The following is a 24,176-nucleotide window of genomic DNA, read 5'->3' as shown; positions in this document are numbered from 1 at the left end:
TAGAATATTTTCTTTATGTTTTCTTTCTGTCAAACAGAAATAAATACTTTCTATGAATCCTCATGGGTTCCCCAAGATTACAGATTACAGTGGGAATCCTTGGTAGGGAGTCAAGAATGCCCGTCAGTACTGTGTGGCATCAGGATAAGCTTGTTCATTAATCCAGCCTGGCTCCCTGGGTTAGCCAGAAGTTCCAAATGTCCGATTGATGCCTCAGCCAGAAAGGATTTCAGAGATCCATAGCCAAGGAAAGCTCTGGCCAAACCAGCGTACTGTTTCTGCTTTCCTTTGGCTTTAATCCCTAAACATACATCTGCATGTTTCAAACAAATGAAAAAAGCTGCAGTCAGTATATTCCTTCATATGAAAAAAAAACAACAAATGCAACTCTATACCATACCTTCACTCATGAAATTGTAACAGTGTTTGTACGGCAGAGAAAACATTTGCATCCATTCAAAGTGTTTGCTTTCATAACAAATACTCCTATATTATCACAGGTCTAGCATCCATGCAGATTCAGACACAAAAGGAAACAGAATTGCATGTCACTGCAGGAGGGGAGAGAGTGAGCCTCTCTGGAGGAATGTCAACAAATGAAACCTTCATTAAACTTTGATGGCATTCATCCATACATCAGCACACATCGTGAGCTCCCCTTTCCCTCAGTTTCAAATGGCAGGGGGCTCTAGACAGGCTCTGCAAGTTTATGTATGATCTGACATTCTGTCAGAAAAACACACTCTGTATTCCAGTCACACTCTGCATAACTCAACACAGACTACTGATTCCCACTGTGTGACTGAACAGATGTACACAGGCATACCAATTCATACAAGAGGACTCTTACCAGTTGGACAAGAAGTACCAAAATGGACAGCTTTAGTTAAAATTTTAGAGCTTTGGTTCCAAGACAATCTTGACCCAAGACAATCCATTCCCAAGCTATACTTCCTATACCTACTCTAGTAGGTCTACTTTAGAATGTGTGAGGCTCCGTCTGCTGATAGGTAGCCAGACTTTCCAATTACATGAATGCTTATTGCCCCATTCAATAAAATTACACTCTCCCAATTATCAGTGGCATAAAAATAATCCCTATTTTTATTAATAAAATAGACAAGCACAATTAGGGATGCACCGATACCACTTTTTTTAAGATCAAGTACAAGTACTTACATTTGGCCACTTGCCGATATGAGTATTTAATATTCCCTCTGCGGTCCAAGAGTGTTTTCAGACACAGATGATTTTGGCCTTCACTTATATTGTTGTCAATTAGAACAAAGCAGTATTTTCAAAGTACCATGCCTTTTTTCTAATCAAAGCTCAGTGCCTGGGCCTGGACATTTCCCCGGGCTAGTGTTAATAAAATAAATAACATAATTCCTAATATCAAAAATACTGGGTGAAGTTTAGAAAGAATGAAGAACGCAAAGTCCAGTGACGTCATTCACGTGCATATTAAGTACCATTGTGGATTTACCGATCCAGCGGGGAGGATGTTTTCTTTACGCCAGTAGCTAAATTCACAAAATGTTGTCCTAATTTAAAGACTTGTGGCAAACTATAACAGTTAAAACAGTTAGACTACACACCGAGAGCTTTCGTTTCAGCCTGACAGAGTAGCGCTGTGTAGAAACCGCATGCAGATTGAAATATCGCTTTCTTCATGTTTATGCCCTTTAAGCGGATGAGAGACATTGGACTAACACCACTATTCCAATCTCTCTCTCTCTCTCTCTCTCTCTCTCTCTCTCTCTCTCTCTAGTACACTGAGAAGACGTCGAAACCCAGTATTATTAACGACTGACAATGGCTGGTCGTCAAGTGCAATCATGCATGGGCAAGAGCCTAGTTATTTTTTTACAGCCCGATGAACCCGTAGCTAAAAAGCAAAAACGTCTCTGCAGTTACCGGAAGGACTGTTTAGGGAAATACCCCTGGATTACTGCAGTTTTACGTGATGCAAAGAAAGCGTTTTGCAATGTATGTAGGAAGGAGTTTGGTATTTCACACGGGGGGGAGTCAGACGTCAGGCTGCATGCAAGTAGCAAACTACATATAACTATAACAGCACAACTGTACAGACCAACATTTTGTGTTTGTTTGATTTGTTTCACAATCACACTTGTGTTCATGATTTTAATGATTTTTTATTTGTATTTTTGGGTTAACATGACAGACAGTTGAATTCCTGAATAAAAATAAAAAATTATTTTGGTGCAGAGTTTTGAAATTCATGTTAATTTAATTTTAATTTAAAGTAGTTGGTGGTACCTGCCACAGTCGTCAGCCATGACGACTGTGGCAGGTACCACCAACTACTTTCCTCTCTAAGGCAAGAGGGATTGATTTAGCTGCATGGAAGCAAATAATTTGGGACAGTGTGTTAATGGAATCATCTGGAAAATTATTAAACATTTCTGCAGATAGAGACTGCATTGAGCCAATCAAGATTCTATGAGCAGATCTTAAAAGTGAAAAGGGCAACTTTGTCTATGCAAAGATGGTGTGAAAGCTTTTCATTTATTTGAATCAGACACTAAAAACTTAAAAGGCGATACTACTGGGACTATGCCTGATGTGTTAAAATACAAACATGGTGTGAAATGTAACACTTTCAGAGCACTGACTGCATTTAAATGAACTTTGGCAACCTCAACGGGACAGGTGCAAACCAACAAGACACAAGAAGCAGACATCCATTGTTTATGTGCTGATTTGCAGGTTTTGTGATGACCCACCACACAGATACAATAAAGCTGCAATGATTAAATGATTGACTGATAAGTCGTAAGTTGGCAACTGAGTCAGTTTTATTTTTAATTGCCAAAATTCTCCTTAAATTCAGCTTCTTAAATTTGAATATTTTTTTAATTTAGTCTTAATTGTACAATAAATATTTTCAGGTTTTGGAATTGTTGGTTGGATGAAATAATATATTTAAGAAATTGTGATGGGACATTTTTCACTACCTTTTCTATAGTCTGGATCAACGACAGTTCATAGTTTCGGGAAACAACAACAAACTTCAAGCTAGCAAGCTTCACGTTGAAAATGGCATGTTTTGAAAAAAAATTGGAACGTGCAACAAGGCAGGCCTGCTTGGTTCTAAAAAAAAAAAAAATATATCACATTAATCGATAATGAAAATAATCATTAGTTTTAGCTCTTATCAGGGCTCTCAAGTGCATTCTACCCGGAAATATCTTTATGTAAAGGGAAACATAGATTATAATCCAAATATAAAAACATAATGGAATATATTGCAATAAGGCTCTCAGGCATTCTGTATTGCTTTCACCTATTTATTCTCCTGTAGATCGACTTTTCTAATTATATCTGAGTCACCACACATGTCGCCTAGGCATCATTTACTCTTCCCTCCTCTTTTGCATCTTTTGTTGAGGAAGTAACCTCCTTAAATGTGCATATGACAATTATTCACCTCAATGATATATTAATTCATTTGAATTTATTCATAAACCCCTGGACTGTAATATTGTTAAGTTTGAGCAAGATTTCTGCTCATGTTCAAAACTTTGTGCACATTCAAAATATATCTGTGTTCTCTGAGATTTGGAGGAGTCGTGATATTTTGAGAATATAATATTCACTATATTTCAGAAAATAATCTACCTGCACCACAGTCTGCTGTGCCATACGTGATTTCTCTGCTGTTGCAGTAGATCTCAGACCTTCTGACAGACACAGAGCCCCGTTTGAGACTCTGGTCTCTGAATGAGCGACCGTTTAGGGAAGTGTCTGTACGGTGCTCTATGATTTTTTTTCATTGGTTGTTGCGTAAAATCTGATAAGCTGATAAGTGGCAGGCTCAACTAAGAACTCCAGGGAAGACGCGCTTGATTCCTGGCATGGTTTTATTTCAGTTAGCCTAATAGCTGGTTTGATTTGCATTGAGAGATGATTTTATGGAAAGTACCCCATGCCAATCTCTAGGTATGGTGAAGGGTATGTGATGATGTGGGGCTATTTTAATTCCAAAGGCCAAGGGAACTTTATCAGGATGCATAGTATCCTGGATCCATGAAATAACTGGCCTTTAAAAATAAAAATCGGCCTGCCTCTATGGGAATTTAACATAGGGGTGTACTTACTTATGCCCCCTGTATTTTAAGGAAAAACATTTATTTATTTACGATACATTATTCATTCAAAAGGAAAACTGGTGTCCTTAAAGATTGGATTATTCCTCATTTTTTAATTAAGGCATTAAGATCAATTTCCTAAAGATGATTTTTTTATTCCTCTTTTTAATCAACTTTAGCATGGGTGTCCTAATTTTTTCACATGACTGTATGTACTTGTAAATAAATACATAAAGAGGTTTAAGAAACACAGATAAGGCCAATTGCATTGCTTCCAATTGTTAAGTCTGGGACTTAAACTTATATAAAAAAAACAAAAAAAACAATCTACAATCTGTTGAGACAGCATACAGTGCATTATTTCATCTTACCGAACAAGACATGACTGTATATAAACTGGCAGGCCCCCACAATGTTTGTATTATTATCTCTGAAAATTAATGCTCATGTCTCATAAATCAAAATACAACCACATATGCTGCATCCCTGGAATTGGCTCCATTTAACCCTAGTGGCCTTTATGAGACAGATGCCCACATATTGTTATACCTAGGCAACGGAAACAGTGATTGACAATGGAGAGGGTCTGTGTGAAGGTAAGCCTCTCAGGTCTGACAGGATGACAGCTACTCAAATGAGCATCTGTCCGGGGCAGATGAAGAGGAGGCCTGTGGGGATCTGTTACAGACGGACAGGACAACCTGTCTGATAAATCTCCTCTAAAAGTTTTTTCTTGGGTATCATTTATTCATGACAAGAGGATATTTTTGCTACTTGTGCACTATGAGAGATGTGTCACTGCTGAATTAAACCATCCTAACAGAGGTGGACCTTGTGAGATGTACGGTATGCTCTTGATACTAGAAGGACAGGTCACCCTCTATAGCATCCTGGGAAGCCTAACCAGGAGACCAACAGTGTGACCATGGCCTTGAATGTTCACAGAAGATTCCAAAAGGACAAAGAAGATGGAGAGAATGAGCTAGGAGATAAAAAAAGATGGAGGTGATGATGACAGGAGATGGGGGGATGAGAGACTATTAGAGATAGTTCCCCTGTGGGACATGAGGAGCGTTAAGAGGAGTCAAAATGGCTTGTGGCAGAGACAGAATGAGAGCAAGAGAGCAGCTGAAGAGAAAGAGGAGTGGAGGGATAGAGAATATTAGAGCATGTCCTCTAAGGCACAGCAAGAGCTTAAATGCCACAACGTGTACGCATCTGTGCACGTGTCTTTACCTTGTGTGTGTATGTCATGTGTGTATGTCTTCAACATTGGTTTCTGTGTGTTTGTCAGTGAGACAGAAAGGAGGACCCCCCTACTGGGATTATGCCAGCACAGAGAAGAGGCGAGGATGCCTATGACCAGCCTGCAGAGGGGAAATTCTTCAAATCATATCCATTCTCCACCCGACATCCAACATGTGAGCTTATAAATGGTTCCTTTTGAAAAATGCAGTATATGTGCAGAATTTGAAATTGGGACTTTATATAAAGCTTATGTCACTGCACTGAGTTGCCATAACGCCCATTATGCATATGTACGGTGGCTGGAGGGCAACATTATTTTTAGTGAAGTGCTAACTCAGTTAGCCATGTATGAAAGATTTAACATTCAGTGGAGGCTGTCTGTGACTTAACACCACAGACAGAGGAACTCTGGGTAAAGTGTGGCTTTTCACTGCAGGATATCACAGGTCCACAAACTTGTCCCCATGCCTCAGGGTATCTAGAGTGTCACTGCCAACAACTGAGCCACTGCCTCATGAGTGGAGGACAAACATGACAAGGACAGCACCCAGGCCCAATTTTTGGTTTTACTTTTTACATATATATATATATATATATACATCTCCAAACTTATATATATATATATATTTTATTTTTTTAATTTTTTTTCCGATCATGACTGTTCATGACTGTTCATGATGCTAAGTGATGCAAATTATTAGTGACTGAAATTCAGGAAAAATAAGGGACAAGGAAGAAGGACTGATTGTAAATTGATTTTTTAAATTTACAATCCAGATAAAATTCTAACTATGGATATGCCCTAGTTCCATTTATTGTATTTAAGCCCTTATGTGCAAGTAATGTCAAAATAAAACATTGTGAGGCTGATGAGTCTCACCATTAAACCAACTGTCCAAAATACTAATCAACCAAATGAGGGGTTGTTGATGAGGTAACATTTTTACAACATAGGTGTCCAAAGCTCTTGCTTTGGGCAGCAAATGTGTCATTGCATTTACTGTCAGGGCCTTTAAGAAATTAACCAGCCTGATATGCCTTACTCAGAATCATATCATTACAAACACAACACCATTGCTTGGCCATTTTCCAGCTGAGCAAACTGTTACTTCCCAGGTGAATTATGGACGCTTTTCCTTTTCATTTAACAATTTCAAGCACCCACCACTAAATTCCCTTTGCTCTAATTTGCCTGTAGTGTTGCTATTTTCTGGAGAAAGTAGCTAGATTAGGTCACATATGAATTATTTTTGCAGCACTTCCAATTCTAGTAGGAGGAGGCTACACTTGTTTATGGAAGTGTTATGGTTAGGAGCCTTTTTGGGGAAATCAGCCAATGTGGTGTCAAGTATTTTTGAGTCAAAACAATGACCCTTTGGACCACTGCCTGACCAATCAACTGGCCCAGGTAAATGTCCCAATGGTCCTGGGCCATCAACAATCCTTGGTGGAAACAAGACCATGTACACAAATTCTGTAGGTATTACGAAATATTGTTATGTTAAACTTTAAAGCTTTAGTGCGTAACTTTATTATAATAATGAACGTCCGTTACATTCAAGCCATTGCCAAATTAGTTGATACAAAGCTAATTAAGAGTATCAGCTCCCCAAAACTCTCACTGTATTTCTCAGTATGGCTGTGTTCAGAAACTGGTGTCTTCCAGCGACTTTTGCGCGCAAAAACTCATTTAAAGATAATTACCTCTTCTGAAGAGTTCATCATGTTTTTTTGTATCCTCTGTTCCCTCCTTGGCTGTGTAGCAACTGTGTGGAGGAGGGGTGGGGGTGAAGCGCATTCACGGAAGCTTGTGTCATATGGATACACGACAGAATTGTTGTCATTACTTAGAATTCCTCATGGGGGAGACAGAAACTATGCACTATAGCTTTAAGCATCAATGCAAATAAATATGTCAACATTACATTAAAATGCTGTATAGACTGTAATGTGTTAATGTGTTTTAGCTAACTGCTGCTAATTTATGAATACAGTTCAGTAATATATAGTCTTATGGAACACTACTGAACATTCTGTTAATCCATGCACCCTTGCTTGCCTCATATTGAATCCTTAAAATTTCCTCTACTCTTCCCCTTACAAAAATATAGAAAATAATTGATCTCCCATAAGGCCCCTCCTCAGACTTCTGCCATGCAGGGAATTCTTTCAGTCTGACACTGAAAGGGGCTGTTCTTATCGGGTGTTTGTTCACAAACTAACCCATGATGAAACACAAATCTGCAGGGAATGTTCCTGGTTTTGTGGGGAGCAGTTGAGGGGCACTATTACTTGTTACCGCCGCCCATGCTGCTATTGATTCGTGCCTTTACGGCTGTTTTATTTAAACTCAGACAGAGTGGCCGCATAAATGTAGTAGATGCGGTGTTTGATGGAAAGCACAAGAAAGAAAAATGTTAAACAAACGAGTGGGTGGTCTGAAAGAATAAGAGGTCAAAGGTGTAAATCCTACTTTCATAACCAAAAGGCATCATTTGCGTTAGTCATAATCATAATCAGTCAATATAATGATTAATACACAATCTGCTCAATCTTTTCAATTTACTGCGGTTTGTGAACACCTTTGTCAAATTTATTTTTCCCTTGATATCTTATCTCACTATTGTTGGGAAGGTAATTGTGCCATGTATCAACCAATAGCCAGCTTGACATTTACATAACTGGTACAATTTCCCATCAGAACAATGAAAAATGACCACTCTATCTACAGTGAGAAAATGGGGAGAAAGGGAAGTTTGCTGTGTGAATACTAAAAGGTTGTCTTTAAGTGGCTTATTCTCCATCTGCTCTGCAGGTCATAATGTATTCAGGTCACTACAATGTTGCCCAGGCACCGGTTACTGACTCACAATTCCATTATGTGCCTTTAATCATAGTATAAATCATCCCTGCCATAGTTAATAACATCAAAACGTTATCACACCAACACCATCTATTAGAATGCATGCAGAGCAATTACTTTGTCTGATGCCTATGGCAGAATTCAGCAGAACCTTTCATCCTTCTCCAAATAATGTCATTCTGCATTTGGCAGCCAGAGGAACAGCCAGGCACTGCCAAATATGGAATTAAAAAGCGTCATCTTCCCCTCCAATAAAGCAAATGGATCGACTACCATCTAAATGATAAAACATCATTGCTGGACCACATCCTGTTTTCGGTTTTCTTTCTTAAAACGACCCTTATATATCACCATGAGATCCCCCCGCTGGTGCGTAGGTTTCATCTCGGAGGAGACGCAGCAGTGACATGATCTTTATCTAATTAAATCAGAGTTTCGTTTAATTTCCTCAAGGTTAATGAGAAGTTTATCATCCGTGCCAAAGCCCACTTTTGCTCGCTTAACAATGTAGTGGGTCCTGATAAGGTAGAGAGCTTGCTCGCAGCAAGGTGAAAGATGAGACTGGGATCCGCAGAGCAGGAAAAGCTGTATTAGTATTCTGTTTTTGTTGGCAGGTTACGTGTAAAGTGTAGAGCATCTCAGTGTATCCCTCCTCTGTTTGCTCTCTGCCACATCAGATCAAACCCTACACACAGCTGTCTGGCTCAGTCAATAAAGTGGGCGGATGCCTGGAACCTGCAATGAATGACCTTAACACAATACCTTCACGCATCAGCAGGAGGGGTGAAGGTGACAGTAAACACTTTGGCAGTTGCTTTCACCAAACAAGCCCATTGTGAGGAGCTGAAGTCTCTCATATAATATTGAAAACAGAGCCAACATATTTTATATTCAATGTCAGTCCTACTTACTGGGCCCTCTGTATGCTTCTGTAGTTTGAGATATGGCAGAGGAGAGGAACAGAAGGGTAATTTGCTAATGGTGTCAGTTTCTTTGCCTTTTGGGGTATACATTATTAATTCCACTTAAGTCATACAGTTATTCATTCAGTAGATAATTAATAGGCTCCCTGGCAAAACGATAGCTAATCCAAATCCAACAGAAACATTAAGTATAGGATTTTACTCTCTCAGTTACAGAAAGTCCATTTTAAATATAAACTTACATGTTAAATAAACATTAATAGTCAATTAACATGTTGTGCTGTTTCTCACAGAGCCCTGACCCTTATTAAGAAGGCATTGAGCCAAACTCCACTTCAGTGTCCATCAGTTACACCTCTCACCTTTCCTCTGATGATAGTATGCTGGTTTGATTGATTGTTGACTAGCACTGACACCCTTATCAATATTTAATATCCAGCACACTTGTCAGTGAAAAGTTCAGCTGCTGCTGCCTGGAAGGCAGACAGCTCCCCTAAGACTGAGGATTTTATAGTTTTAATATCAGTCACAAGCTTTTTACAATCCACTGCTCCATTCCGACGTATGATTGAAAGTGACACATAAAACTGCTGTGTACACGCATATCTCAAGCGCTTTTATAGGCTATACATTCCTGAGTTAGAAAGGGGTATGGGGCAGAACTGTTGTAAGTGTCCATAAATTCAAATAGGAACTGTGACTGCAACACCCAGTCTTTACTTTTGTTCTTCTTAAGTTGGAGAGAGGCTTTGTTACCTTATTTGGAGTGGCACCTGGTTGAGCCCTCATTCATCCTTGACAAACTCTACATAGTTAAAAAGCACAAAGCCTCATGATTCTTTCTCTGTAAATCAATTTAAGAATCCAGTGTCACTGTGACAACAGTTTTGTAACAGGAGTATTTATATATCAGAAGAAACATAAAATACTAATAAATACATGCAAAAACTACCTTAGATTTGTATCTAGTTTGTGCCGCTGTTGATTTAGTATAATTTAGACGGATTCTGAGTTTTTAATGATAAACTCCAAAAGGTTACCTTTCAAAAGGGTTCAAGAACAGTCAAGTGTTCTTGTTCCAATCTCAAGCACACACAAATTAACCAAGTCCTTTAAATTAAAGGACAAATACCTTGTTGGTCCATGTCCTCCAGAGACATTTTAGCTTCTATCAACCGGATGATATAGTAATTTTAAAAATTAAACTGTTTTATGATCTGACAATGCTGTGGTCAAGATTTGGTTAGGCACAAAAACAACCTGGTTAGGTTTAGGAAAAGATTGTGATTTGGTTAAAAAAACTACTTGGTTAAGGTTAGGGAAACATTGTGGTTTGGGTTAAAATTGTTACTAAGATCTGGAGAACTTCATTGTCATGATTACAATAATAACCACTTGATTACAGTTAGGGAAGGACCTTGGTCATGGTCAAAAGAAACCAGCACTGACTGTTGGTTAGAAATGGAACAGCAGTCTCCTGTGTTAAAGGTCCAGTGTGTAACGTGTTTACGTGTTTAACGTTCAAAATCTGTGTTGCCCGTTCACAAACTTGTCCTTTTTCATGAATATTTACCACCACCATCAATTCCAAGTATTCCTTTTGGCTTGAAATTTTACATTTGCATTCGCATGAACTGGGGTAGACGCTCCATATTCATGAGCCATCTTGAAATACGTTAGCCAGTAAGGGACATACAGGACATACTGCTCCGCCTTTTGCGTTTTCGCTGTCACATGATAAACTCACAGGTGCTGCTAATGCTGCTAATGGGTATCGTCGCTTCCCGGCCCCGGCAAGTTTTAAGAAGGAAACATGGAGGACCACACATATTCAAAATCCAAATTTAAGGAACAGGAGTCTTCTTCTTCACCCAGAAAAAGAAAAAGGATATTGAAAAGAGCAAGACCGGCGTCATCAGAAAAAAAGAGTGAAGGCTACCGTAGCTGTAATACGTACTTTGAACTGCGTGGTGCAAAAGAGTTGATTGCGATATATGATCTCAATGCTAGATGGGAGAAATTCCTACACATTGGACCTTTAAAGTCGGAAGTCTAAAGTCTGTTTTGTTGACCCAGTCCCATCTACCATGACCTGCTCCCTCTGTGGACTTTATAGCTCGGCTCTATATTAACGTCACACTGTGTTTCCTCCTTTGCTCGTGGCAGACGAGTGATAGTTCCTACGACTAGAAGGGTTTAACACTTGAACATTCAGATTTTACTGAAACGACTAATGGACAGTCTGAAATCACCAAGAACATATTTCTCATGCAGATAGTTTTGGTTGTACTTGGAACTTAATGTGATCTGTCTCTGAGATATCTTCCGCCACCTTAATACAAAACCAAAACACTGTAATTTATAATTTGAGTGGCCTGGCACTTTAATCTCATTGAAAAAGTGGATACAAAGTATAGAAGCACCCAGGGATGGTGGAGAGACAGACAGGGGCACAAAGCTCATTCCTGTGAATAAGAGATATGATGTTGCCACGGTGATATGCCACTTATGGGAATAACTGTGAATGCAATGTGCCAGGGAGACAAATACAGCTGCAGCAAAGTAATAAAAGGGGATCACAAAACAAAAACATCATTCAGTTCTCAGAGGCTAGAACAGTCCGGCCCTTTTAGCCCCTCTGTCAGAAGGAGTTTTATGCTTTCATTACTTCATCTAAGTAGCCCCATAGTGGAGCTCCCCTCTGCTTCTGGTTTGCTGTAAATCAATCAATGTGATTATTTCAGAAGACATTCAAATAAATAGAATAAACAAATCATGTCATTTTCAGCCTGGTTGCAGCTGTCAATGTATTCTTTTATACATTAGTATTGATTTACCATGAAGGGTAATCTGTCCCTACCTTCACTTTGATTGTGAAGCCATGTGCGTAACACATAATAAAAATGAGCAAACAAGCACTCATATAGCCTACATACGGTACACATTACTCATGCACGCACTTGCGTTTGTGCATGCAGTCAAATATAGCTATGTCCTGGCATGTGGGATGTACTGATAAGAAATGAATGTATGTGTTATGTGTTTCACTGCTGTCCGAGGAGAGGAGAGGAGAGGAGAGGAGAGGAGTTCTGCTTCTGCTCCTTCTTTGATGCATTGAGGCTTTGAACTCAATACTGATGCAATTTAGGGCCAGAGGCAAAGTCAGACCTACAAACCATTTAATTAGCACCTCGCAGTAGCTCCTAATATGAAAGAACTTCAGTAACTAAGCCAAAACATGTCTCCACTCCTCTGATTTACTCACAAGCAAGCTAGACATTGTTAGCTGATTAAACACAAGATGATTAAACCAAGTCAAGTATATTGAAATTGCAACAAACTACTGCAAATATACATTTAAGCCTCTGCTGAAATCTATATCAAGATCAATTCTAATTGGTATTTGCTTTTATTTCTTCTCATTCCCTTCCCCCCATATCTCACTTTCACCTGCACTCTCATACAATAATCGCCTGTGAATGTCCCCTGATGATCTCATGGAAACTGTAAGCGGCGGGCTGGTGGAGGTGATGTGTTTTAGGGACACTGCATGGCCGCCCCATTCCAGGAAACAGAATCCCAGTGGGGGTAAACAGATCTGAAACCTAGCTTAGCAGATGGTCCCCACTGTGCTGACTCCTCTGATAAGCAATTAGAAGCGCAAACATGACACGAGTGACAACAGCATATTCAGAACGTACCCAAGACCATATCTATGACCGGCCTCATACTGTCACAGGAGTCATAGGACGGTCAAAAAAACATCACAATATGAAGCATCTAGCAATGCCTACACATTGAAAACTGGCAATCATTCACCTTCTGAGGCTCTGCACAGCTCAGTAGAGAAGTTTTTACCATCAATATAAAACCTTATGTGACTGTTGCTTTTTGTTGCCCCTATCTTCAATCATCAATCATCATCTATCTTCAACCACTGATGTTGCTGCAATAATAACCTGTCCACCCTTTAACCGAAGGTAGGGATGCAGTGAGCCCCATATCCAATGATCCTTTCACTCCCACACACTCTCACTGTGTGACTCAGACCTGCTGATGTATAGATGGTGAGACAGAAGAAGAGGCAGTTCCTGCTCAACAGAGCAATTGACATGCAGCATATAAAGCCTGCACCAAGAAAAATTTGATTCTTCATCAGTCCCAACTGGGAAATTAAACTTAATGCTCAGCCCACTCCAGGGAGCTCGGAGCACAAAGTGAGTTAGAGAGCAACACCTACAGTATGGAGCTGGGAGGTATTTTGTTTCTTTCTCCAGGAACCTCCAGGTTAATTTACTATCATTCAGTTGCAGATGTTCATTTATCATTTGCTTGTAGCCTACTATGGAACCGCCAACTAAAATCATAATTAGTCTTCCCCTTTTGCAGTCTGAAATCATGTTGAGGAGGAAATAAAGGTATTTGGGGATATGTGAGCAATGATCCTTTAGCCTTCAAGCCTGTGAGTGGGTGAGCTGGTGCACAATCTGACAGCTGAGAAAGCAAGGGCGCTGAGGCACAATGTAAAGCTAGGTTACAAGCCCTGGACAGGCAGCATTTTGTTAGCAGTTATTGTGGAATAAGGACCACTTGATTTAGTTATCTATTTTGATATTTGCACACTGTTAGGTGCTCAATGTGCTGCAGGTAAGTAGCTAGACATTAGCAGTGCACTTCTTAAGGGCAGATGTTAGTTCATTCAGGTAGCCAAGGTGTAGGACAAGATGTGTTTGTAGACAAGGATGAGACATTAGTGGAAACCAACTTATTTAGACCTCTGGAAGCTACCAAATATGAGGTTGCGTCACTGGGTAATTACCTTTCCCTCCATGAACCCGCTCCACTGGTACTTTCCCAGGTTTCCAGGCACTCATTTATATGACAGTTAAGAAATCAGCTTACTGTAGTAAGCAAACTGTAACCTGATTACTTAAGAGCAAGCAAACATACTGAATGTAATCGTCAACTAATTTCCCTTTCATTACCAAATAAAGTATAAAAACGGAGGTTGCCCTTCTTTTGCTCTACAATAATGCACTTCTGCGTCTATAGGAAAATATAAAATAAAACTCCTGTTTAATCAGCAGTATTGCAACCAAATGGATTTTCTTTCTTAGCTAATCTTGGTAATGTCCTCTGTCCCTAATCCTATTTTTGGAAAGCTTTAAGAAATGTGCCTGGCAGTGACAGCGGTGTTAGATGCGGTTGGATCAATCTGATGCTGCAAGCTCGGATCCATTAGGTGTGCGTCATCCCAGAGGCACTGAGTCCCTCAGCACTCCTCCCCGAGACCATACCAGGCAGCCGTGACAAAAATGAGATGGGGAAAGGGCTTTCTTTGAAGTGACAGGGGGCTCCAAATGACAAACATGCATCCTCCGTAACTGCCGACTTAGGTCTCTCTCTGTCTGCACACAATTTTCTGCCTGTCCATTTGCCTATTTGCCTGTTGACTGATTGCTCAGTGACTGTATGCCTCAAACTGTCTGTCAGTCTGTCTGTCTGTCTGTCTGTCTCTGTCCTGCATTCTAATGTGACTCTAAGTGTAATCTCATTTCACTCCTGAGCCTGAGGTTTCAGCAAAGCATAAATAATCATATTGTAAAAAGTAAACAGAATATCATTACTGCAGTCACTTTGCCGAGATTCAAGGAAGGCAATATTTTAGCATGGACGAATTTTTAAAAGCTACGGTGGGTTAGTTGCAATTAACTAAGTGATTTTGGATTTGTTTACGACACACTCCACGGGAAATGCCACCAGACAAACAATATATGTAACAAATTATGAAATACAAACACTTGAACTTTTTATTAAATCATTTTAGTTACAGAGGCATCATTTCATTTGTGAGTATTTTTTAGAATGAATGTGCAGTCGTATCTCTTCGCCCAGATTAAAGGAAACAAATTAACATGTACTGTCGCCACAGTGTCTCAGACACATTGCCTTGTAAGTCACAGGTGACTTTGATGTAATAAAGAGAAGTGAATGTCTATTCTTTTGAACTTTTTCCTCTGCAAAACGGTTTGAGAGAGGGTGTGACAGACAAGGGCACGGGGGCTGCAGTGAAAGAAGACGGGTGTAGGTCACTGGCTCTTTAGCAATAGAGGCCCAGGTGGCAAATGGATAGCTTAATAGATAGGCGAAAAAAAGAACAGGCAATGATGAGTCATCCCGCAGAATGGCTCAGAGTTATGACAGGCCTAAAGCAGGGCTGCAGGGGAAAATCATTCATGAAGACAAAGTGAGACCAACCATTTCAGAGTTGTAAAACTCTCCCTAGTGTGCTGCAAATTCAAAAGCAGTGGGATGCTGATCAATCCAATGAAGCAAAGGAAGAAATTAAACTATAACTACACTATGGTGTGAACGGTGTACTGTAATCCATTAGGTGATACAAACTACTTCCTTTAGCCCTGGTGCATATTTCACATACAAATTAATCTTTCTCTCTTTCTTTTCTGGTTTATCTGGTGAAGGAACTCTAGCTGTAGCTGTCATTGTTTCACACACTCAGCACTCTTCTTCTATACTTACGTGACATAATTTGAAGTGGACTGTTTTCTGGATAATATAATACTGTACGTTGTGCCTGTATTTAAACATGCATGCTCAGATGTGCAGCACTGTCTGCTTGCAAAGTGAGAAAGCAGTGTGTACATTTCTACAAGTTGAAACGATGCAGCTTGATGGCAGGGCTCCCTGTTGCTCGTCTTTCCTCCTATGACACCCTGCTTTCCCTCTCATCCCCTCCTACTCCTGCCTCTTCACTCCTCCAGCGCTCAGTGCACGACTTATGTTTCTTATGTGGCAGCAGCCCAGAAAAAGCAAGCCAGCAGGGCTGCCTTCACACAGCTGAACCACTAAATCCAGTGACATGTAGCAGTAAATCAAAGACCAAAACCAATAAAAACATACAAACAGACATTTATCATTACATAAACGAACATACACATGTACTCATACTTTTCATACACTTAACATAATCACTTAACTATAATATCTCTTAAAATACCAAGAAAAATAACATAACTTTCACTACTAAGCTGTAGGAATTCTAAATGTGCACTTGTAACTTAACTGTCTTAAACACATAAAGGCTAAAGTTTCAGGTATTTTTCTAGTTTGCTCTAACCACCAGAATGAAGCTTAAATTAAAACAAAGCAACATTTACCTAAATATATAATACCTTTTATAACAAGACTAAAAGTCAACAGCCATGCTACAAGGCTGTACTTAGGCAAAGCGTTGCTTTGAGCTAAATGCCCATCTTAATCACGCTCCCATCATGCTCACAATGACAATGCTAAAATGCTGACGGTAGCATGTATTAGGATTACTACAGTATATTCACCATTTTAGTTTAGCATGTCAGCATGGTAACATCTGTTTACTAGCACTAAACATGAAGTACAGCCGAGGCTGATAGGAATGTCATTAGTTTTGCAGGTATTTGGTCATAAATCCCTTGCAAAGCTAGAGGAAGAGTCAGGGGATCATCAAAGTTATTACTGTGGAATGTCTGAATTGCATGGCAATCCATCCAATAGCTGTTGAGATATTTCAGTCTGGACCAAAGTGGTGGACCGACAGAAAGGCCGACAGACCAGCATTGTTTTCCCTGGAGCCATGCCACAAGGGAGGCTAAAAGACAAACACTGACTAAATCAGTCATCCTGAATTAATACTTTTATTTCATATTTTGAAAGATATAATTCATGCTCTACAAAACATTTTCACTAATGCCTAATTTTTGTGGATTACTGCACTCCTACATGCATGTATAGTCATCAGTATAAGACTTTGGCCGGGACCACACCCTTCTCTCTCCTTCTGCTCACTCCATCTCACTCCCTCTGCTGCAGTGCTTGTCCCCCGTGGTCCCTCCAGCATAAACAGCTATTCATCACCATTCAGAGGATTTAAGTCAATGCCAATTGCATTGCCATCAATAAATTATGGCAAATTACAAAATGAATAAGCTGTACAGCTAGCTAAAATTCAACAACTGGGGAAAATGGGAGGGAGGCAAAGAGACCGCCTGGAGGTTTCAGAGGGCACTGAGTTTAAGTTCAGGGAATATGAGCCCACTGGTTCAGAAATCGAGTTTCATTATGGAGGAACACACTGATAGAGCAAAGTGTCATGTCACGAATGCTGAACACGTAGGTGAAAAATGTATAGATTTGTCCGTGTCCACTCCTATAAATTTACAGAGAAATTGGGTTGTGAAGCGAGTGTGATGATTCATGGAGAGATGGTCTCTGCGGCTATTGATTGTTCATTTCTCACGTCAACATGACAGGCACTTTCTTCGACAGATACTTCTGACTGACACTATGGGAACTGAGTGTGTTTGTGTCCATGTATGTGCATATATCTGTCCATGTGTCCAGGGAAGGACTGGCTGATAATTCCATATGGTTATGTATTGACATTCATCACAATCATTTCATGAAAAGTTGACCGTATGATGTTATTGTTTTACAAATTTCTGTTGTATACATAAAGAGTTTTGTCTCATGTATTGCATAACAGTGGAACATATTTAATTGTTTTGAACATCAATTTGATTATTCATATGATGTGTATATCGATATATAAAAATACTATAAATGCTGTGATGATTTCAACCAACCATTGCCAAGTCTTAGTTCAGAGTGCACTTGCATATGTGTCTGTACGTGTGTGGGTGGATGTGTTTGTTGTACAGCTTCCTCATTCATCAGTAACACATACTGCTCCCCGTGGATGGATAAAATACCGTGTAGTAAAATCCTGACTCTTGCAATCATGCAATATAATGAGCAAGATGTCTTATCCTACTGAATGCATATGACATATGCTGCCTGTTACCTTTATGCAAAGGGATGAAGCTATTGTCACAGAGAAGTGTGATGCTGGAGATGGTGCTGTGTTGACAGCTGTATTCATGCTGAGAAGTTTAATGACAGCAATACATTTGTTCCACACACTTGACGAGAAAGCGTAATTAGCCAGCCCAAGCAGACGCAAACAGACATGCATTTACACATGCATGCATGCTCACACACACACGCGCACACACACACGGAGAACCATACTCTATCTATACGCAAGCAAACGCGCATCAGACGCACACACATGCGTTCATGGGTAAACTCAGGGATGCAAACAGACTCTGGCAGTACTGAATGGCTGCTGTAAAAAAAAACACAAAAATGCTTATGAAAGCCCAAAGAACTGTCTGTACAAACATTTTCATATACATAGGGGTAGATACACATTGCACTAACATAAACAATGCCAGTCTGAAAAGTAGAACACCGTGAATGACAGCTGTTCTTCATGCAGGCAGTCACAGTGGGTCGGAGAGAATTTTTTGAGGAGGACACCTGGAAACACAATGGAACATACCCACAGTGTCCTTCCACGTATGCACAATCTCACCTTTCCTGCCAACACACACACACACACACACACACACACACACACACACACACACACACACTGACCTATTTCTGTACCCACCATGCCATGCAAATCTACTGCACAGAGAGATAGGGCGAATATCTACATTCGTAGGTTATGATCCTCGCTGTTTTTGTTGGACATTATGGGATTACATACGTTGTTACTGTAGCTTTAATGCAGTAATCAATTAGATCAGATGCTGTGGCAATGCAGCGCAAGAATTTCGACAACTCATATTTCCAACTAGTCATTTCCTCGGACATTGTGCCCTTGAGTGCTTAATGAGGTTTTTCTACAAAGCAACTGGGGTGATACGGTTGTCAGAAGAGCGATGAGCCATCCACCGTCAGAACAGAGGTGCTCTGCCATTCACCTATGTTCCACATGCAGTGTCTTTGTGTGGACAGCTGTCTTGTGGGCCTCTGAGAGACACTTCCTCTTAAAGCTGCAGCTGACACTTAGTCGCTTACTTGCTTCCTGCTCTGCATAGGTCCTTCTGACTTTTTCACCTACAATATCTATCAATTTCCAAACAGTTCTTACAAAACCGTTTTTAAATTCTTCTCTTTTTTATGATACCAGCAGAGGGTTGTGTTGTGATCATGTTTATGTTCATTACCCCTCATGTTTTTTTCTTTGACCCCAAGCTTAGTGTCAACTGAAAACCACACTGGAGGCATGTCATGTGTGAGTGAGGTGATAAATATTTGATAAGCTGATATTGTAAAGGTGATACAAAAAGCTAAAGAGTCACACAGAGGAGCAACACTGGCTCATGCTAACATCAATCATTTCCCCCGGTATTTTATAAGGCACATAAGGTGACACGTAGCCTAATCGAAATTGGATATATGGCTCCAGGTTTGATGGTAGTTTGAGGGGCTCATGCATGTAGGTTACAGAGGGTATGATGACACAAAGACAGGGGACTTTGACATACGACCAGTCTGAGGAAACAACGTATTATCAGCACCTTTGTCTCTTGAAACCACATAAGGCACAAAGATGTATTGAACACATACATTATCACACACACACATGCCTGTGTGCACCTGCTGCTCTTTGTTTATGGTTATTACATGGTCTGAGCAATGTCATGAGCCGTAATAGCTTTCTGCTCTCGCAGCCTATAGCTCAGCAATGGGACTCCTTTAAAACAGGGCCGCTAATGACCAGAATGATTCTCATGCAGCACATGTCTGGTCTTAATGGTTATGCAGCGTGGGTGGATGTGTGTTCATTTAATCCCTTTCTCATCAGAGCAAAGTAGTTTGGCAAAGACATATTAGGCACCAATAACAAAACAGGCCTTGTTCTTTACACACCGGTGATTCGGCCCAGCACGGGGAAACAATATGGGGGACTCCTGGGCCAAGCTGTTGGATTTAGATTTGTCTGGTGATTCAATAAGCCTGGGGGTAAACTTGATCTTTCCCTGGCAGTGAAGTCATCAAGGCAAATTAATGAATGAGGATGGAGGGCTCTGCCTTTCTGCCTACCTTAGGGTATCTGTCTCAATCTGCTTTGGCTTTGGCTCATTCAGCTGGATAGAATGAACCCTGTATCAAGCTTTAAACCTACCTGTGTGCGTGTGTGTGATTCTGCTCTGCTATGCCCCGGCACCCCCCTAATGCCAGATGACTGAGCGCCACTACACAGCAGTTGCCATAGTTACCAGCCAGGTTCTGTGTATACGGATACTCATTGCAATTTAGCACATTTAGACAGATACACAAGCTGTCATGCATGTACTGTATATGTGGAGAAATACTAGCATACATGCATCCACAAATGTACAAATTCCACCCACATAAGATACAGTACTCATTCACCTACACAGAGTGCTCATCAGAAGGCTACTGTACATATTGTGCTACATATCATTAGACTGAGCAGGTAAGCAAACACAACCTGCTTGGCAGAATTATCAGCCCCACCAGAAGTAGAACAAATCACAGTAGGTGATACACCAGGATATCTCTATGCCTAGAAACCCCTTTCAAGCAAACAGTGCCTTACTATTCACCGACTCTCACAACCAGTCTCTGTTTCACTCTCCATCTGCCTGTCTGTCCCTTTGTTGGTGTGTTTGTCTCTATGTTTCTTTGCTCTCTCTTGCTCTCTCTCAACTCTGTTACACACACACACACACACACACACACACACACACACACACACATACACATACACACACACACACACACACACACACACACACACACAGTAAGCAACTGTCCTTACACATATAAACTAGAAAATAGTGAAAATGAGATAAGAGAGCGGTAATCTCAGGCAAAGGTGTACAAAGAGAGAAAGAGTACAAACAAAGAGCTTCCGGTCAGAGGTTCTACTGTAGAATCTGGATTGTGCTGGATTTGTTACAATCACTGTTAGAATGCATGTTACTCTACTGCAGAGATAGACAGATGTGTTGAATTTGCAGATGACAGGGGTCAATATCCAGAGTGCCATGCGGTGTGTTGGTGGATGGGTAGGCAGAGGGATGACCACAGGGTTTAGGGAGCAGACCATGTGAACAGATGGTCCCTGGTTGCCACCCAAGATTCCATTAAGAAAGATGGCAGGACTGACCTATTTCTGTACCCACCATGCCGTGCAAATCTACTGCACAGAGAGATAGGGCGAATATCTACATTCATAGGTTATGATTCTCACTGTTTTTGTTGGACGATATGGGATTACATACATTGTTTCTGTAGCTTTAATTCAGGAATCAATTCGATCTCACACACACACACACACACACACACACACACACACAGGGCAGATTGGGAGCGCTCAGTCAGAGCAGAGGATGAAAGCGAGAGGGAGCTATGTCCATGCCAGCGGAGTGTGTGAGTGGGGAAGTGATGAAAGAGAGGCTAATTTTGTAAATTGACCCTTCAGGATTCGTCATCTTCTACACCATGAAAGTCTGAATCCTCAACTCCCAGCTATTCTCAACAGGCGTGAAGAAAGTACTGCCACATTCCAGCAAACATTAACAATGACAGTGTTGGTATTTTAATTTGGATCCATCTCTCTCTCTCTCTCTCCTGACTCCTTGACTTTTGAGATTGTATCGTATGTTCACAATGTGTTGTACAGTCTCAAACTGTGTCCTTACTACAAGCAGTGCTTTTGGAATATGAATCCTTGGTAGGTAGGTAGGTAGGTAAGTAGCTTTTTCTATTCCTGAGACAATTTTCTTTGTCACCATCAATGGACAGAATTAACTAAATTATTAAAGTTGAAAACTCAAGCAATATGGGAACAGGCTGAATATAAGCCCAGCATCATATATATGAGTTAGACCGTTGCAGATACATCAGGATTTTGCAAAGAGTTGTAGAGCTCAGGAAAGATTCTGGCGGCAGAGTGAGGGATGAAGCTAAAGAAAGGAGGGTCAGCAGGGGAGAGGGACTGTAAATTGTACAAAGAAAAAAGCCACAGTGACAGCCTCTTACCTATTGCACAAACACCATGCTACCTCTCGTACTCAACAAATAAATCTCCCCATCACATACACAAAAGCATGTGTGCAAACACACACACACACACACACACACACACACACACACACACACACACACACACACACACACACACACACACACAAATACACACACATTCATCAGTTCAGCTGGCTGAGGCACAGCAGAGTGAGTTACAACGTGCCGGGCATAGGCCATTGCAGCAGAAAGAAGGCTGGACAGTGCCAGCCAAATAGCTGACTGAGATTCAGTGAGGACTGAGCATCTGCTAGCTTCTGTGGGGATCAAATTAATGGCCCTACAGTATGTCTCCAGTGGGACCTGTATAAAACAGGTGAGTAAATGTGTACATGGCAATGGATTATACAGTGGATTAATCTAAGAGCCAACTTGGGTGTGAAAACCAGTTGCAGCCCATTTGCCTGAGGAAAGATCAAACTGCTGCACTTTACTAATTGTGGGTTGGGCAAATAGTGTCAAAAAAGTGCTAAAGGATTTGCGTCTGGATTTGGGGGTTGAGATATTTATATCCACTAAAAGATGGAAAACTTACCAGAACTCTGCCAGTGATTGTCTGAGCGGAGATCATGACACCAGCCCAGTCTTTGACTGAAGTCATCCATCCCACCTCGCTGATTGGGACCTCCTCCTTCTCATCCTTTGGTTTGTCTGCTGCCGGATTGATCACCTTCTGAGCCTCCTGGAATAAAAACAAATTTGTGTGAGCATATTAAAGATAGAAAACAGGAAGATGGCCTGCTTTAGGGACACGGAGAATATACAGGGGAGAAATAAAAAGGCACAAACTTGAAGGGGCATTTAAAACTTTAGTGCGTAACCACCGTTTGCTGAATATAATCAACAAACAAACAAATTACTGGTATCAGCCTTTACTGTAAAACAATATCCTCTTAAGTGGAAGGCTAAGGCTTCAATACTCCTGAGCTCATGCACATCCACATTCATGACAACCTCTGAGGTCAAAAAATGACTTGATGACTGATTGCAGCCATCCCGCCATGATGGCATCCATCTGTTATATGTTAAATCTGTGTGTTTAAATTATTTGAGTGTCGTTATGTTATATAATGACAGAACGTGGATTCCCTCTCCCCATTTTGTGAATTTGGCTCTTTAAGTTAATTGTTCCACAGGGTTAAGAGAGTAAAACTGTTCTCATGCAGGCCTTTCAACGTTCCTTTTTGTGTCCGACTGAGTGAGCAGAGTTGCATGGCAGTTCATTGACATGCATTGCTTGGCACAAACAGCTGTTCCTTTCCAGCCACTCACTCACTCCTGATTTGACAAGAGCAGGTACTCAACTTCCCTGTCCTTCTGGCATAAAAGGAGAATGAGTAGATTTCCCTCTATTTTACAGCCTTTAGGGCAACAAAATCATACAAATTACATGCACAAAGACACAAAGTGAAGGTTTATATTTGTCACCGCTAGCCTCAGAAAACCATGTGATTAAGCCCAGCAAATGGCATCCACAAAGAATCCCTGGAATTGCAATAACTTTCAACCTTCTTGATTGCGGCTCCTTTCCAAGGAGGCAGGCTCGTATTTCACCAGGGTACACATGCAGCGCTTGGGACGGATTTTACAATGTCCCTCCTCACAGTGACATACGACAAGTAGCCATCAAAGCAGATTATGTGCTATGTCAACCAACTGAAATTTGTTTCCCTGTTACTGTACATGTCACATTGCTACAGTTTGTTTGGATGAACCCATAACATTCAAAAATGACAACGTTACAAAGAGTAGTTCCAGGAAGAGTACACAACCAAAGGCCAACCAGCCACTGGGGTGACCAATACTGTATGTGCCCACATGCAAAATAAAAACAAACCAGATTGCAACTTGAGTATTTTTGCAGGGCTGAAGAGCAGTGCTATAATAGATGAGCCCAAGCGAGTGCTCTGTCCATTTCAAGAGGATTGTCTGGTCAAATTAGATTTCATAATGATATGGCATTGACACAGCTGCCATCTTCCTAATTTGATTCCAACCCCATAGCAATGCCAATAAACTGGCCCTAAAAAAGCATGACTTAGTCATAAGATCATTATCTGC

At 40.7% G+C, this 24,176-nt stretch overlaps 1 protein-coding gene across 5 annotated transcripts in view; it reads right to left on the bottom strand.

The window, feature by feature from the left end:
• LOC144532418 (calcium-activated potassium channel subunit alpha-1a) overlaps positions 1-24,176 on the bottom strand; it is a 135,386-nt gene that overhangs the window by 78,909 nt on the left and 32,301 nt on the right. For all 5 annotated transcript variants that reach the window (XM_078273147.1, XM_078273148.1, XM_078273144.1 and 2 more), the window contains exon 2: positions 22,651-22,797. In XM_078273147.1, coding sequence (XP_078129273.1) covers positions 22,651-22,797 — 147 coding nt within the window. The remainder of the gene's footprint in view (positions 1-22,650; positions 22,798-24,176) is intronic.

The sequence above is a fragment of the Sander vitreus genome, chromosome 17 (genome assembly GCF_031162955.1).
Source record: "Sander vitreus isolate 19-12246 chromosome 17, sanVit1, whole genome shotgun sequence".
Lineage (NCBI taxonomy): Eukaryota > Metazoa > Chordata > Actinopteri > Perciformes > Percidae > Sander > Sander vitreus.
The sequence above is the reverse complement of the archived record's forward strand: the minus strand, read 5'-3'. Positions and strand labels throughout refer to the sequence as shown.